This window comes from Podarcis gaigeae (genome assembly GCF_964106915.1).
Source record: "Podarcis gaigeae genome assembly, chromosome: 1".
NCBI lineage: Eukaryota > Metazoa > Chordata > Lepidosauria > Squamata > Lacertidae > Podarcis > Podarcis gaigeae.
In genome coordinates this window covers 95,354,189-95,368,143 of record NC_139678.1, presented here as the reverse complement: position 1 = coordinate 95,368,143, position 13,955 = coordinate 95,354,189, and the positions used below count along the sequence as shown (strand labels likewise).

Sequence of the window (13,955 nt, the reverse complement as noted above, 5' to 3'; positions counted from 1 at the left end):
TCACTACTGAGACATATATCCAAAGATATATGCACACACAAACATAGCAGAGTTCAAAGGAGAAGCTGGACCTGAGGTGTAGAATACTAAGCTAATTTATTATGTACAAGATCAAGTGTTACAGAACTCCTTCTCGTCCGAGAGAGAACGGAAAATGCAAAAGCATAACATAACGGAACAGTGTAACTGAACTTCTGTTCCCATGACTCCCCACAGTGTGGAATGTCAACACAGACATGTGATGAAAACAATCACACATCAGCAGTGGGAAGGAATGAAATCCCAACAGTCCAAAGGATCATCAGTAGGGGGAAATGTTCCACATGTCTATGGAATTGCTCTGAAATGAAGTTCTAGGAGGCCTTCCATTTATCCAGTGCAAAAAAATAAAGAACTTCCATTTATCTGGATCAGTGTACCCAACCCAGTGTTTTTAAGCTATTGTTTTAAGTAGAACCCTTTAATTAATTGAATCAGCTAATTAGATGAGGATAGGTGGGTGGCTTGAACACAGTACTGAGTAAAAAGGAACAAATATACCTAAAACAAATTGTATTTAGATTAATATGTGACATTTTATTCTGATGTTTAATGCCACATATGAATTTGAAAACCTGGACCATCCTAAAGAAAGACATCTGCTGGGAGATGCCATTGCAAAGTGTTTAATACATGAACATACATATAATTTCCATCACCTAAAGCTATTTTGGCATCATTGTGATGGCCTACTGTACTTTTGCAAATTACTTTGTCTTTCTTGCAGCTTCACCATTCTTCTTGTCAATTGCATGTCACTGATAATGTCACTTTTAGCAGTGATGCTGCAAATGCTTAGAATTTCTGATAATTTCACAAGGCACTGTCCTTTAGATAAAGGAGGAAGGAGAGTGTGTGATTCTTTTTACCTTTGTACAAGTTCCCTAGTGTATGATTTCCTTGAAAATGGTCCTTTTGTGTTAAATACAAGGGCATTTGCCCAGGGAGAGAACTGTGCACTAACATTAGGGAAGCAGAAAATGATTCTGCATCTTGCAATAATAAGGGTGGGGTTGAATTTTTACGTGTGTGTTATTTAGTTATTTTAAAGCTTCCTTCAGAAATGTACCTACTGGAATTTTCTTAAGGTTACAGTGGCAATATCTGCCTTATTGTGTTTGCTGCATTGCCTTTCCATTATGCATCAGAAATGATCTACTGTATCCTGTTATATTCTGTTCATACACTACTTTCCATCCAATACTGGCTCCCAAAGTAGCTTACATTTTTTTTAAACAACAACAACAATAATAAAACTATGGATATATTGTTATGTGTGGGGTAGTTAATGACACAGCCCCACATTATTTTATTGTGAGGGAGGGACAGAAAGATAATACAACCAATGAAATTAGAAGCTGAACGAACTGATGATGCCAACCCATAAAATTTCATCACAGTTCTTTGGTTCTGCACATCATCTAAGAATGCTTAACTTTCAACTTGTGGTTGGTCTTTCTAGAGGGTTGAATGAATAATAGCCCCTGCTTGTGTTTAATAAATTTTATGTTTGCTTTTTCTAGAAGGTGGTACTTAAGAGATCAAATTATATGTCTTGAATTGTCTATAGTTCCTTGGGTTATTTACCATGATTCACTCAAAATAACCATTTCTAGATTATCAGTTTCCATCTAAGGCATACTCAAAGTACACCTATTAAAATCAATGTGCTTATTTTAACCATGTCTATTTTGAGTACGATTTAGCTGGATACAACCAAACAGCTTCTATCATGTTTGTTATCATATTTATTTCTCTCCAAAAGTGCTTAATATTTCATTCATCCATCCTTCATTTATCCTGCATTTTCTCAAAGGATCCCAGGGCAGAATACATAACTCTCCACTCTCTCACAATAACCCAGTAAAATAGGGTAGACTGAAAATTAATGAATGACCAGAGATCACCCTCTGAACTTCATAGTTGAGTGGAGATTTGAATTGAAAGTCTTTGTGGTCAAAGTCCAACACTCTATCCACTTTACTATAGATTAGTTTCCTGATATGATGCAGATGAAGCTAATTTAGCATAATGGCCTATTACAGCCAACTACTGGTGTTTCATTTTAAATATAAATTATTTGTATACTAAGGACCAGGATTGGCTACTTTGGCCACCTCATGAGAAGAGAAGACTCCCTGGAAAATACCCTGATGCTGGGAAAGATGGAGGGCACAAGGAGAAGGGGATGACAGAGGACGAGATGGTTGGACAGTGTCCTCGAAGCTACAAACATGAGTCTGACCAAACTGTGGGAGGTAGTGGAAGATAGGAGTGCCTGGCGTGCTCTGGTCCATGGGGTCATGAAGAGTCGGACACGACTAAATGACTAAACAACAACAAGGACCAGGAACAGTTCTCACTAGCAGACTTTTTCCAATGTTCATGGTTTTAGGATCCAAGACAATGTCCAATATCATACAAATATTAATAAAATGTGCATGGATTATATTAGCCTAATAAGGCAACTCTGAAGGCTTTTGTTTCCGTATGTTTTAGAGGGTAACCTATGTGATTTAAATGGACAAAATTGTTAATGACTTACCTTACTGTATTATTGATATATATATATATATATATATTTGCTTTCGTAGATTTTCACGGGTACAGGAATGCAGGTTTTGGTGTCCTCGGGTGTCTTCCCGTGTAAAAGTTGGGGTGTCTAGGCGACGTTTCGACGAGGTCTCACTCGTCATCTTCAGGCTGGTGCTTTCGGCTTCTTGTTACTGGAACAGAGCGGGATCTCAATGTTTGAGTTCCTATAAATACTGTAGAGGGGGTGTGGTGTCTAGCCTCCAATGTTCTGGGCAGAGAGGAAGTTCCCAGGCTAGTGTGCCTTTTCTTCTTTTGTTCCTTAATTACTTGAGAGATACCTTGAGTGATTTCTTGAGTGATATCCTGAGTACCACTTAGGTGGGTCATTAGGTGTGGATTAGTTGCTAAAGTCTTTGTGTCTTGACCTCTTGAACTTTGTGAAGAGTTTTCCTGAGAAGATGGCTGTATTGCACTTAGTTGTGCTTTGGCTTGGCTTCGTGTATAGCCCTCCCCACAAAAACTGACACCAGATCCAGAGGCACACAGAACGCCAACACCAATCAACCACACCAGACCCAAACCCAGACCCTCTCCACAGATGAATTACTGACACCATCCAGTAGCCAATCCATGGTGGCACCTCCGGATGCTGCACCCCCCTGCAATCCCTACACAGATCTGGCTGACACAAGCCACAAAACCACAGCTCGCCCCTATACACGAAGCCAAGCCAAAGCACAACTAAGTGCAATACAGCCATCTTCTCAGGAAAACTCTTCACAAAGTTCAAGAGGTCAAGACACAAAGACTTTAGCAACTAATCCACACCTAATGACCCACCTAAGTGGTACTCAGGATATCACTCAAGAAATCACTCAAGGTATCTCTCAAGTAATTAAGGAACAAAAGAAGAAAAGGCACACTAGCCTGGGAACTTCCTCTCTGCCCAGAACATTGGAGGCTAGACACCACACCCCCTCTACAGTATTTATAGGAACTCAAACATTGAGATCCCGCTCTGTTCCAGTAACAAGAAGCCGAAAGCACCAGCCTGAAGATGACGAGTGAGACCTCGTCGAAACGTCGCCTAGACACCCCAACTTTTACACGGGAAGACACCCGAGGACACCAAAACCTGCATATATATATATATATATATATATATATATATATATATATATATATATTACTATCATACATTTAGACACTGAGCATAGGAAGTTGCCTTGTAACAAGTTATCTCATTAGTCTGTCTAACTCAGGAATGTCAATTTGAGAAGACGCTTTGACCAGGTGCCTCTCATTGCTAGCCAGCTCATGGTTTGCTTGCCCTGATGGTCTTGGGCCCTGGTTCCCTGCCCTGCTTCTCACTGTACAGTGGAGAGATGGTGGGGAAACAGTCTCCCTCTCAGCTCATCTTTTTGGTGGGTGGCAATGGGAACTTCTCCCTGTTCTAAAGGGCAAGTCTGGGTTTGAGCCAGGGTGTTGCTGCCCAGACACGGAGAGCAAGGCTTTTGGCATTTCCTTGTTCTCTTGATTCAGCCCTCAAGGCACTATAGAAAATTCAGCCCTTAAATTCAGCCCAGAAAATTCAGTGTTTAGATCATTGTTGCAGATCCTTCTGTACTATTAATAAAACTGTGACCAATTCTTTTGCTGAGTCTCTATTCTGAGGTGTGCAGGCAAAGGCCAGTACCACTTCAGAGAGCATGTCTGTAACCCATTTTAATTGCTCTCCCTTGTAAGAAATACCTCATATACAAAGTGAAGTCATGTTAAAAGAGAATTTCTGTTAAAATGGTAATAATGCATGATGTTATTTTAAATTCCCTTTAGATGAACATGCAGTCAAAGAAAAAAATTGACTGGTCTTATGTTCAGCCCAATGCTGAAGCCTAGCTAATACTGTATCCCACCCTGTGTCTTAGGAAGTCTTGTTCTGGACTTTTTAATCATCCTCCTCCTTCTTTCCAAATTAATTTCTCTCTTCTGTAAATATGCAATATGTTTAGTTCACTTTTCTTGTATGAGCACAGCTGCATAAACAATGCAGTTGAATGAGTTTTGGAAGTAATCTAAATGTCATGTATAAAAGCATTTCCTGCGTATGGGCAAGTACCCATCCAACCAGCAGAAACACCAAAGCAGCTAAGCATTTTTTAAAATATCAGTTTGAAATGGACCTGATTATCAGCTATGAGACAGAAATAATAGCTTCCCCCAGAAAATACTATATATTAGGTAATTATCCTGATATAGTTACTAAGAGAACCTGTTGAATCAGACCAATAGGTCATATAATCCAGTATACATGCTGCATTGCTCATACTTCTTCTTTTAAATGTGCTTGAAGCGGACACTTTTCTTTTGAAGAAAAAGCCACCAACCCGGATTGGGATCTGTGTTAATTTTCTGCCAAATATTTCTTCCTCCCCAACTAGTTGATCCTGAAGGAGGAAAAAAAAAGTAAAAATAAAAGTGGTCAGTTTAAGCAGATTTTTTTAAAAAAAGGTGTGATTTATGTAGTCTGACCTTGAGTTACCACATATAAGTAACCTGTCTCATTTTGGGCATTTGACCAGACAGAAAAGATCTGGTCAATTGACCAGTCAACTATTGGTCATGGATTTTTAATGTGTTCATTTTGTTAGAACACAAATACGACACTTTCATCATCAACAGGTTTGAGCATATGCTAATTGCAAAAATGCAGGGCAGTTAAGAGTCTCCCTTTTCTTTGCATATCTTTACAATGTCCAAATCAGAAAGTTCAGTTCTGTGACTGATGGGGAGCTTCTGGATTGCAAAGTGGATAATGTCTTGGGTGGGGGGATATAAACACTTGGGAAATTACATAAAATAATACATACATTTTTGTCTTCTGTTCCCTTCATTTCTGAACTTTTGAAGATATATTGAACTCTTACAATGAACAACTGCCACTGTTGGAAACAGACATTCCTTTGTTTCACCAAGAATCTTTCCTAGTGACCTAAGATGATGCAGGCTATGCTATAATGAAATTCTTTTTCCAAGTAATGATATACATTGCAATTGTCTGTGACTTTTGTGTGAACGTGGTACATGACTGAATCAAATAATGATCACCCGATACTTGGCTCATCTGGCGGCTGTCTGGCTTTGTATCACTTTTTCTTGTCAAAAGATGATATAGTATTGCTTCTGAAAGTATAAATTATTTATTTTAATGAGAGGCAAATGTCATGTTAATGAAGCTGTGACTTCCGAATCCTCCAGTAATAAATTATTCCTTCCAGCGCTTTCCCAAAGACACACAGTCATGTGTGCTGATTATGCATTTAGGGTAAGGACAGCTATTTCCGAACTCTATCTTAGATGTTTGCATTCATGCTGGAATGTTTGTCAAAGTATTTAATAAGTTTCGTGATTTTCCAGGCTGGGAGCCTCTTGTGCATAATGTCTCCACTTAAAAAACCCCACACAAAATAGGCAAGGAGATAAAAAATATAAATTAGCCCACAAATGAAGCTGGAACAAAGCTTGAACAAAATGTGGCATAAGCTTGAATGAAATATGTTCTTGACTACAGGGAAATGGTTCCCCACCCCATAAGGTCCTTCAACTCTGTAAATCAACCCTTTCCCTCCTTCGACTCTAGGAGTAGGAAACTGTTCCACTGAAACTGGTTGACACAAATTTCAATTATTTAGATAAGCTGAAGTTCTGGGCCAATGATGCACCTTCATGACATTGCCTTCACTAGCTTGGAAGTCTGTCTATCTTGTTTGAATGTTTGTTTGCTATGATGATAGCAAAGCCTGATGCCCTTCCAGGGGTTAGGATAAATGCATATACAGTGGTACCTTGGGTTACATACTCTTCAGGTTACATGTGCTTCAGGTTACAGACTCCGCTAACCCAGAAATAGTACCTCAGGTTAAGAACTTTGCTTCAGGATGAGAACAGAAATTGTGCTCCGGCAGCGTGGCAGCAGCAGGAGGCCCCATTAGCTAAAGTGGTGCTTCAGGTTAAGAACAGTTTCAGGTTAAGAATGGACAGTGGTACCTCGGGTTAAATACTTAATTCGTTCTGGAAATTTTCTCTGTGTGGTGTCTCTCAAATATCCTTCAGAGTTTTCTTATTTGGAAGCTCATTTATATGCTCTCTTGGATTGTTATGAAAAACGAGACAATGCCATTTAAGAGCACATATGCTCAGAAGGAGTTATTTGTAGAAAATACTTCTAGCTTTTTAACAACTCTACTGAAACATTTAAAAATCATTATTTTTGCTCTGGCAAACAGCTTTAATAACAGACGCCAACATAGTTTTTACAGTTCGAACGCTATAATTTTGCAAGCTTTGCCACCGACAGATTAAAATATTTGCGTACAGTTTGGCTACCTGTTTAGTTCTGTAGTGTAAACACATCGTTAGATATGAGGATGTGAATTGAACAGAAGTGCACTTCAGCAGGCCTGCTACATACAATCTGCCACATTCACATGTTAGCAGCAAATTGATCTCTATGGTTTAAAAAGCTATCATCTAAGTGCAAGGTAAATGCCTTCTGATATGTCAGATAACCTCTAGGTCCCATTTGACCCTCTCTCCCCCCTCCAGCCCATTACAATTGCTGTGCCCATGAAGATTGTTATTGAGCAGAGTGTACTCTGCTCTCCCCTTCAGCATTTCCATTACTGAGTTGTGTTAAGCAGGTAAAAGTGGGGAATCAATCACAAGTTAAAGCAAAAACAAGCTGGCAGAATGATGGACATTTGAGAAAAGAAGCCCCTGGCATATGATAGGGATGCAGGAGTGGGGGGACTATTTAGCGCTCATTTATAGGTGAATCTCTCAAAGTCACACTTCCTGAAACAATATGCAGACCAAAACATAGCTATCCTTCAAAATTAACACTGATCTGAATTTTGTGATGCAGTTGTCCAACCAAATAATGTTTACAAAAATGCCTACTTTAGGGGGAAGTGTACATAAATATGAACATATTATTGAAAGTAACATACACAAATGTATTAGGGAAATTGCTTGCAAAAGTATGTATGTAATAATAATAATAATAATAATAATAATAATAATAATAATAATATATTATTTATACCCCTCCCATTTGGCTGAGTTTCCCCAGCCACTCTGGGTGGCTCCCAGTCGAGTGTTGAAAACAATACAGCATTAAATCTTAAAAACTTCCCTAAACAGGGCTGTCTTCAGATGTCTTTTAAGAATAGGATAGCTCCTTATTTCCTTGACATCTGATGGGAGGGCATTCCACAGGGCGGGCGCCACTCCCGAGCAGGCCCTCTGCCTGGTTCCCAGAAAGCCCTCGGCACCGGACTTCAGTGTCCGGGCAGAATGATAGGGGTGGAGACGCTCCTTCAGGTAATCAAGACTGCATACGAAAATGTGATTATTAGGAGAAAACACACTAAGATGCTGATGAATTTTCATGATGAATATTTAACACACACACACAAATTTCTGCAGTAATGTGGAGAATTGAATTAAAGATCAGAAAAATGAGAAACTGAATTAACCAAAACTGACAGATCCCTGCATCTCCAGTGCTAAGCATCTCTTTAATCTTGACGCCTAGAGTCTCTTCCCACCTACCTTTCAGAGTTCTAAAGCAGAACTTCCATGACTAGGTTCTTTGCAGAAGGGATGGAGAATGTTTGGCCCTCCAGATTTGTTGTACCACAATTCCCATCATTCCTCATCATTGTACATGCTGGCTGGGGAGTTCAATAACATTTGGAGGGCCAAAGGTCAGCCATTCCTACTTCAGAGCTTTTAAGTTAAAGCCCTGTTTCTCTTCCCTTCTAGGAACTAGCTCTTTGTTTCTGAGTGTTGCATGTATTTTAATACATCACAGGGGAAAAAAAGAATGGCCAGTCACCCAGAATATTGCTCTTATTAGCCAGTACTGCCTACATGGTATGATACATGTCACCCTGCCACTTATTACATCTAGTGTTAACTAAGATAAATGTTGGCACTTGCTGACCAGAAGCAAGTTAATTCTGGCATCTTGTCCAAAATGTAAGTCTGATGGTGCTTGAGCTACAGTACAAGGAAGAAATATCTGTATAGGATATCGACATATAAGTAGACATTCTAAGAGGTATGAAATAAATTCAGACAATAACAGACTCATCAGACACTGCACTAACGAATAATTGCTTAGCATGTAGCATAATGACGGAAATATTGAACCTTGTGGATTTGTTAGGTGGCTGAGCTGAGTGCATCACTTCAGTAGAGCTCTGGTGCATTAGTCCGATGTAGGTGGAAAGGAATTAAGACCTTCTCCAGGGCATCCTAAAGGCAAGGCACCTGTGTTTGCTCCTAATGTCAGGTACAAACCTTTGTAAGTGGAAGCATTCCAAATATCAGTCACCAAGAGCAAGACAGACTTGCCCATTTCCCACTCCACATGCCTACAGCGCAACCATGCTTATCTGTAGTATCCAGGTGCCTACTCACAAATCAATTTAGATGAATGATCTGCTAAATTTCCTTTGCTTTCTTCTCCATCACTGACATGCTTAGTTATAGCACCCCACAGAGTATAATTGTTGGATAACAGAAGAACTATTAAAATGATATTATATTCGAAACCATTTATGAAATAATTGAGTCAATTGTGAATTAAATTATTGTCAGTTGGATAAAATCAACCGCCCATCTATATTATATCCTTATTAAGAGCACACGAATGGTTGCAGCAATCTTGGCTGCTGGTTGGAGTCTGCTAGAGAGACAACATGCATTCCATAAATACACCATAGGTGAACTAGTTTAGCCGTTTGTCCTAGTAAGACCCTAAGCTGATTCACCCCACAGCTGTCAGTTAGCTCAGATCCTAAAAAGGTGCATTATATAGAAGATGTTTTCCATGCTGACACAAATGGATTTTTGGTGGGAGGATAAAACATTTCAACATTGCAAATATATATATGTGTGTCATTCATTCCTTTAGCTAGTTATTAAATCTGACTCAAATTCTAAGGAGTATTCCATAACTTTGCTGTAACTAAGCATTTAAATCAATCATTTATATTCTTGAAAGCTAGAAGAAAGTCAAAACCAACTTATATATATGAAATGGATTCTGTTTCAAAGCTGTTCTTTTTGCCAAGAGGGCATCTTAGAGCCTAAAGTTGTCCCAGTTTGTACAAGTGTCTGTTTACATAATCTGAAACACTGTTTTGATTCTGTGTACTTAACCTAAACAGGTCAAACTACATCCCACCATTACAAAGTTTGAAGTCTTAAAAGTTAATAAAATAGGAACTGTCTGTCCAAACTTTCTGAAAGCTGCATGAATTATCTACATGTTGGAGATGATAGACAGCCACATTTCAGACAGATGCATTGCAAAATGTCTAACATGCAGTAGTTCAAAGGATTTCCTTGTGGGGGCAAAATTTGGCTGCTTATAAAGGTGACTATAGACATGTTTGTGGCTGGAGCACCTTTGTGTGTGTGCACATTAGAGAGGCTGTTGAGGTTACGGGAAATTGCTGGAGAGAAGACTGTAACTACCTTAATATGGCATGTGATTTTTTCAGGCAACAATATACTTCATAAGATGGAGATGTTGCTCTAACAAGCCAGAATAAAATGACCAAGTAGGTGTTTGTATCATTTTGACAAGGATTATTTTGTGGATAACAACAGACAAAAATACAATCCCACAATATCCTAAATAGGGGCAGAGGAAAGGGGTGTGGTGGGGTGGTGCACCCCGGGTGTCACCACTGAAGGGGGTGACAAAATGCCAGGTGGCACTCACCGTGGGGCCTGCAACACACCCGAGCTACGCGTCTCTTCTGGGAGTGATGCAGTGGCTTGGGCACCCACAGGCTCCACGCTGGCCTAAACAGTCTGCCTGCCACCTGCCCCTCAGTGGAGTTCGTAACCTGAGGTACCACTGTATTACTAAAGTATGTAATTCTTGTAAATCACCTGAAGTGTCAGTCAGTGAGGAATTTAGGGGTACTCTCCAGATGCATATAGAGTGTTACCTCAGGTTACAGATGCTTCAGGCTACAGACTCCACTAACCCAGAAATAGTACCTCGTGTTAAGAACTTTGCTTCAGGATGAGAACAGAAATTGTGCAGCAATGCCGCAGCAGCAGCGGGAGGCCCCATTAGCTAAAGTGGTGCTTCAGGTTAAGAACAGTTTCAGGTTAAGAACGGACCTCCAGAATGAATTAAGTTCTTAATCCGAGGTACCACTGTACAGTGGTACTGTACTTGACCACCTTAGCTACAAATTCTGCAAACTTCCTGCTAGCTGTTTATTATTCATATACTGTATATGTAGCAAATTTAGCAAACACAGTCCCTGGCTGTGTGTTTCATTAATCTTGAAAATTAGTGCTATGGATTCACTAAAACAAAAATAATAATAATAAAAATTCAATTTTAGAATCAGGGAAATGGAAAGTTAAGAGATGTTGATTTTCCCAGCTGGACAATCTTTCTAAGTCTGGGAGGCAAAAAATAAGAAATAGAAACAGAAAATAAGTAATCAGCTTTTAATAAACATGTTCTTTCACTGAGATATATAGGTAAAAGGTAAAGGTAAAGGTACCCCTGCCCATACGGGCCAGTCATGTCCGACTCTAGGGTTGCGTGCTCATCTTGCTCTAGAGGCCGTGAGCCGGCGCTATCCGAAGACACTTCCGGGTCACGTGGCCAGCGTGACGAAGCTGCAGCTGGTGAGCCAGCACCAACGCAGCACACGGAAACGCCATTTACCTTCCCGCTGTAAAGCGGTCCCTATTTATCTACTTGCACTTAAGAGTGCTTTCAAACTGCTAGGTGGGCAAGAGCTGGGACCGAACGACGAGAGCTCACCCCGCCGCGGGAATTCGAACCGCCGACCATACGATCAGCAAGTCCTAGGCACTGAGGTTTTACCCACAGCGCCACCCGCGTCCCCGAGATATATAGTTATGGAACAGCAAATTGTTTCAGTAACTTTTGTTTCCAAGAATCATGTAGATGGATGGTGTCAGACAAGTGTTTAGGAAACTGAGCTCAACTTTTTCCATAGATATGCTTGGGTCTTGGGATACTGGCTTGGGGCTTGACTAAACTCCTCATTATTGCATGGATATCTGTGGATTAGATTATGCCTAACTGCTCAGTATTCAAGTGCTAAATAATGATTACACAGATATCATTGGTTCAATAGGCCAATTCAGCAAGTTTGAAAACTTACCAGATCAGACCTGCTTCACTTTTATAGGCTCTTCAGATGCTGTTGGACTACAACACCCAACATCACTGCCTTTGGCTGTACTTTCTGGGCCCAATGGGAGTTGGAGCTCATCAACATCTGGGGGCCACCTGAGTTTCTAAAGCATGAATATGACCTTTAGGAAACATAAAGGACTTTTATTCTCAAAATAGATTTTGCTTTCATTGAACCCTATAGTGCACATTTCAAATTAAATTAACTCATGCACATCAGCAGAGTCTCTGTTGCTCTCCCCCCCCCCCCCGCCAAAGTGGAGACATACGTGGACACAGAATCATAGTCTATTTATTTGAAAGAAACTCTGGACTCAGAGAAGGTCAGGTGTTGATATTAATGGATCTCAATTAGTCATGGTCATTCATTTTAATGGGTCTGCTCTGAGTAAAGCTTAGTTGACTACCACCCTGTTTTCTACTTGTATTGTAAACGTTGGACCCCACCACCCTTCTTTCTCTGTGCAAAAACTATTCCACCTTGCAAAACAATATTTCTATCGACATCAGATGAGAAAAAGCATAAAGAGCCAGCAATGCCGTTGGCACTGTGCATTTCTGTATAAATGGATGGCAGTCGGAAACAAAACCTTTCCCTTTCTCAGAAAGGCTACTGGATTGCCGATGAGTCCCCCTGCTTGGAATGTTTCATTTCAGAGAGGAGATCAAGGGGCTGATTTGTAACTTAGCCAGTTTGCACGAGCGCGTGCGTTTGTGCGTGTCCGCAGAAGTCACACGCCGAAGCATAATAACTTAACAGTTGATGCTCAAGGCAAATCTCCCCTCTCTCCTCTCCCGCCTGCTCCTCTTCCCCACCTTTTCCTTTCGTTCCCCATCAAAGAGCTCGATCCACCCTCGGAGCGAACGCCCTGCCCTGCCCTGCCTGCTACCCCAAGGTGACAGATTGAGCCGCGCGATTGGAGGCGGCATTCTTCTTCAGAAGTCGTGCAAAAACCGGGAAGTGAGAAAGGCGGAGGGGTAGGGGAAAGAGGCGCGCTCTACAGCAGCCAGGTAGGCAGCAGCAGCAGCAGCAGCAGCAGCGTCCCCTATGCCCGGGATTCCGAATGGTCCGCTCCAGCTGAGGAGGGAAAGCGAATGTGCCGTCTGAGGGAGCCGCGCTGTGCTCCTTTCCCCCTGCGTTCTCGCTGTGGCGCCGGGCTGCGGGATCCAGCTGCTGCTGCTGCTGCTGCGAGAGAAAGAGAGGGCGAGCGGGGGAAAAGGCGAGCGCGCGCGCCCTGAGCTGCTGTTCTCCTCCCGTCTTCCACCTGCCCTTAGGGAAGCACTTCGGACTCTGGGACCACCGGTGCCACAGCCACTCGCCGCTGCCACTGGACCTCCTCCTGCTGCTGCTTTTGAGGGGGGGGGGCACACTGTAGGAATGCCCGACAGTGCCGGTGAGGGGAGCCAACCCGCGTCCCAGGTGGCTGCCGCTTTGGGGCTGCCGCGCGCTCATTAGCCGCGCCCCCCCCCCCCCCGCGCGCCCTGGCTTTGGAGCTGGCCGCTCCGGTCCTCTTTTTGGGGGCGCGCTTTTTCTCTCTCGGTTCCCTCAGTTCGGCTTGGGCTTGAGGGGGTTGGAATTGCGGTAGCCGGAGGAGGACGAGGCAGGCGGCTGCTTCCCGCGCTGCCCGGTGGGGGTTTCTCCGCCGCGTCCCTCCGCCGGCTTTCTCTCTTTCTTTCTTCTTCTTCATCTTCCGCGTCATCTGCTGCTTCGCTGGCACCGAGGGAAGAGAGCAGGCAGCTTTTGTCATGCCAGCGGGGCCGAGGGAAGCGGCTCTCGGACTGCAGGACCAGTGAGAGGAAGTGCCCGCGTGTGTCTCTCCCCCCCCCCACTCCTCCCCGACCATGACAGCCATGAAGGAGCAGCAGCAGGCGCCGCCGAATCCGGGCAGCCGGGGGAGCCAGGCTGCCCAGCAAGACCAGGTAGGACTTGGCAGCAACTCCGCCGCCTCAGCCCGGGCGTGTGTGTGTGTGTGTGTGTGTGTGCTTTCCTGTGGGGGGGGCGGCTTTCGCCCACCATTTCCTGCCCATTGAGGACTAGCATGGCAGCCCAAGTTGTGGCAAATAATTGGGGGGAGGAAGAAGAAACAGAGATGAGAGTCCGCTTTGGCGCGCG

The 13,955-nt window shown here is 42.6% G+C and overlaps 1 protein-coding gene across 2 annotated transcripts in view; it reads left to right on the top strand.

Moving 5' to 3' along the window:
• The window catches only part of DPP10 (dipeptidyl peptidase like 10), a 575,768-nt gene that overhangs the window by 338,114 nt on the left and 223,699 nt on the right, over positions 1–13,955 (top strand). The window contains exon 1 of one of the 2 annotated variants that reach the window (XM_083707327.1): positions 12,814–13,762. The exons of the other annotated variant lie outside the window; for it this stretch is intronic. Coding sequence (XP_083563453.1) covers positions 13,685–13,762 — 78 coding nt within the window. The 5' untranslated portion in view covers positions 12,814–13,684. Of the gene's footprint in view, positions 1–12,813; positions 13,763–13,955 lie in introns of those variants that run through there. 2 annotated transcript variants of the gene reach the window in all.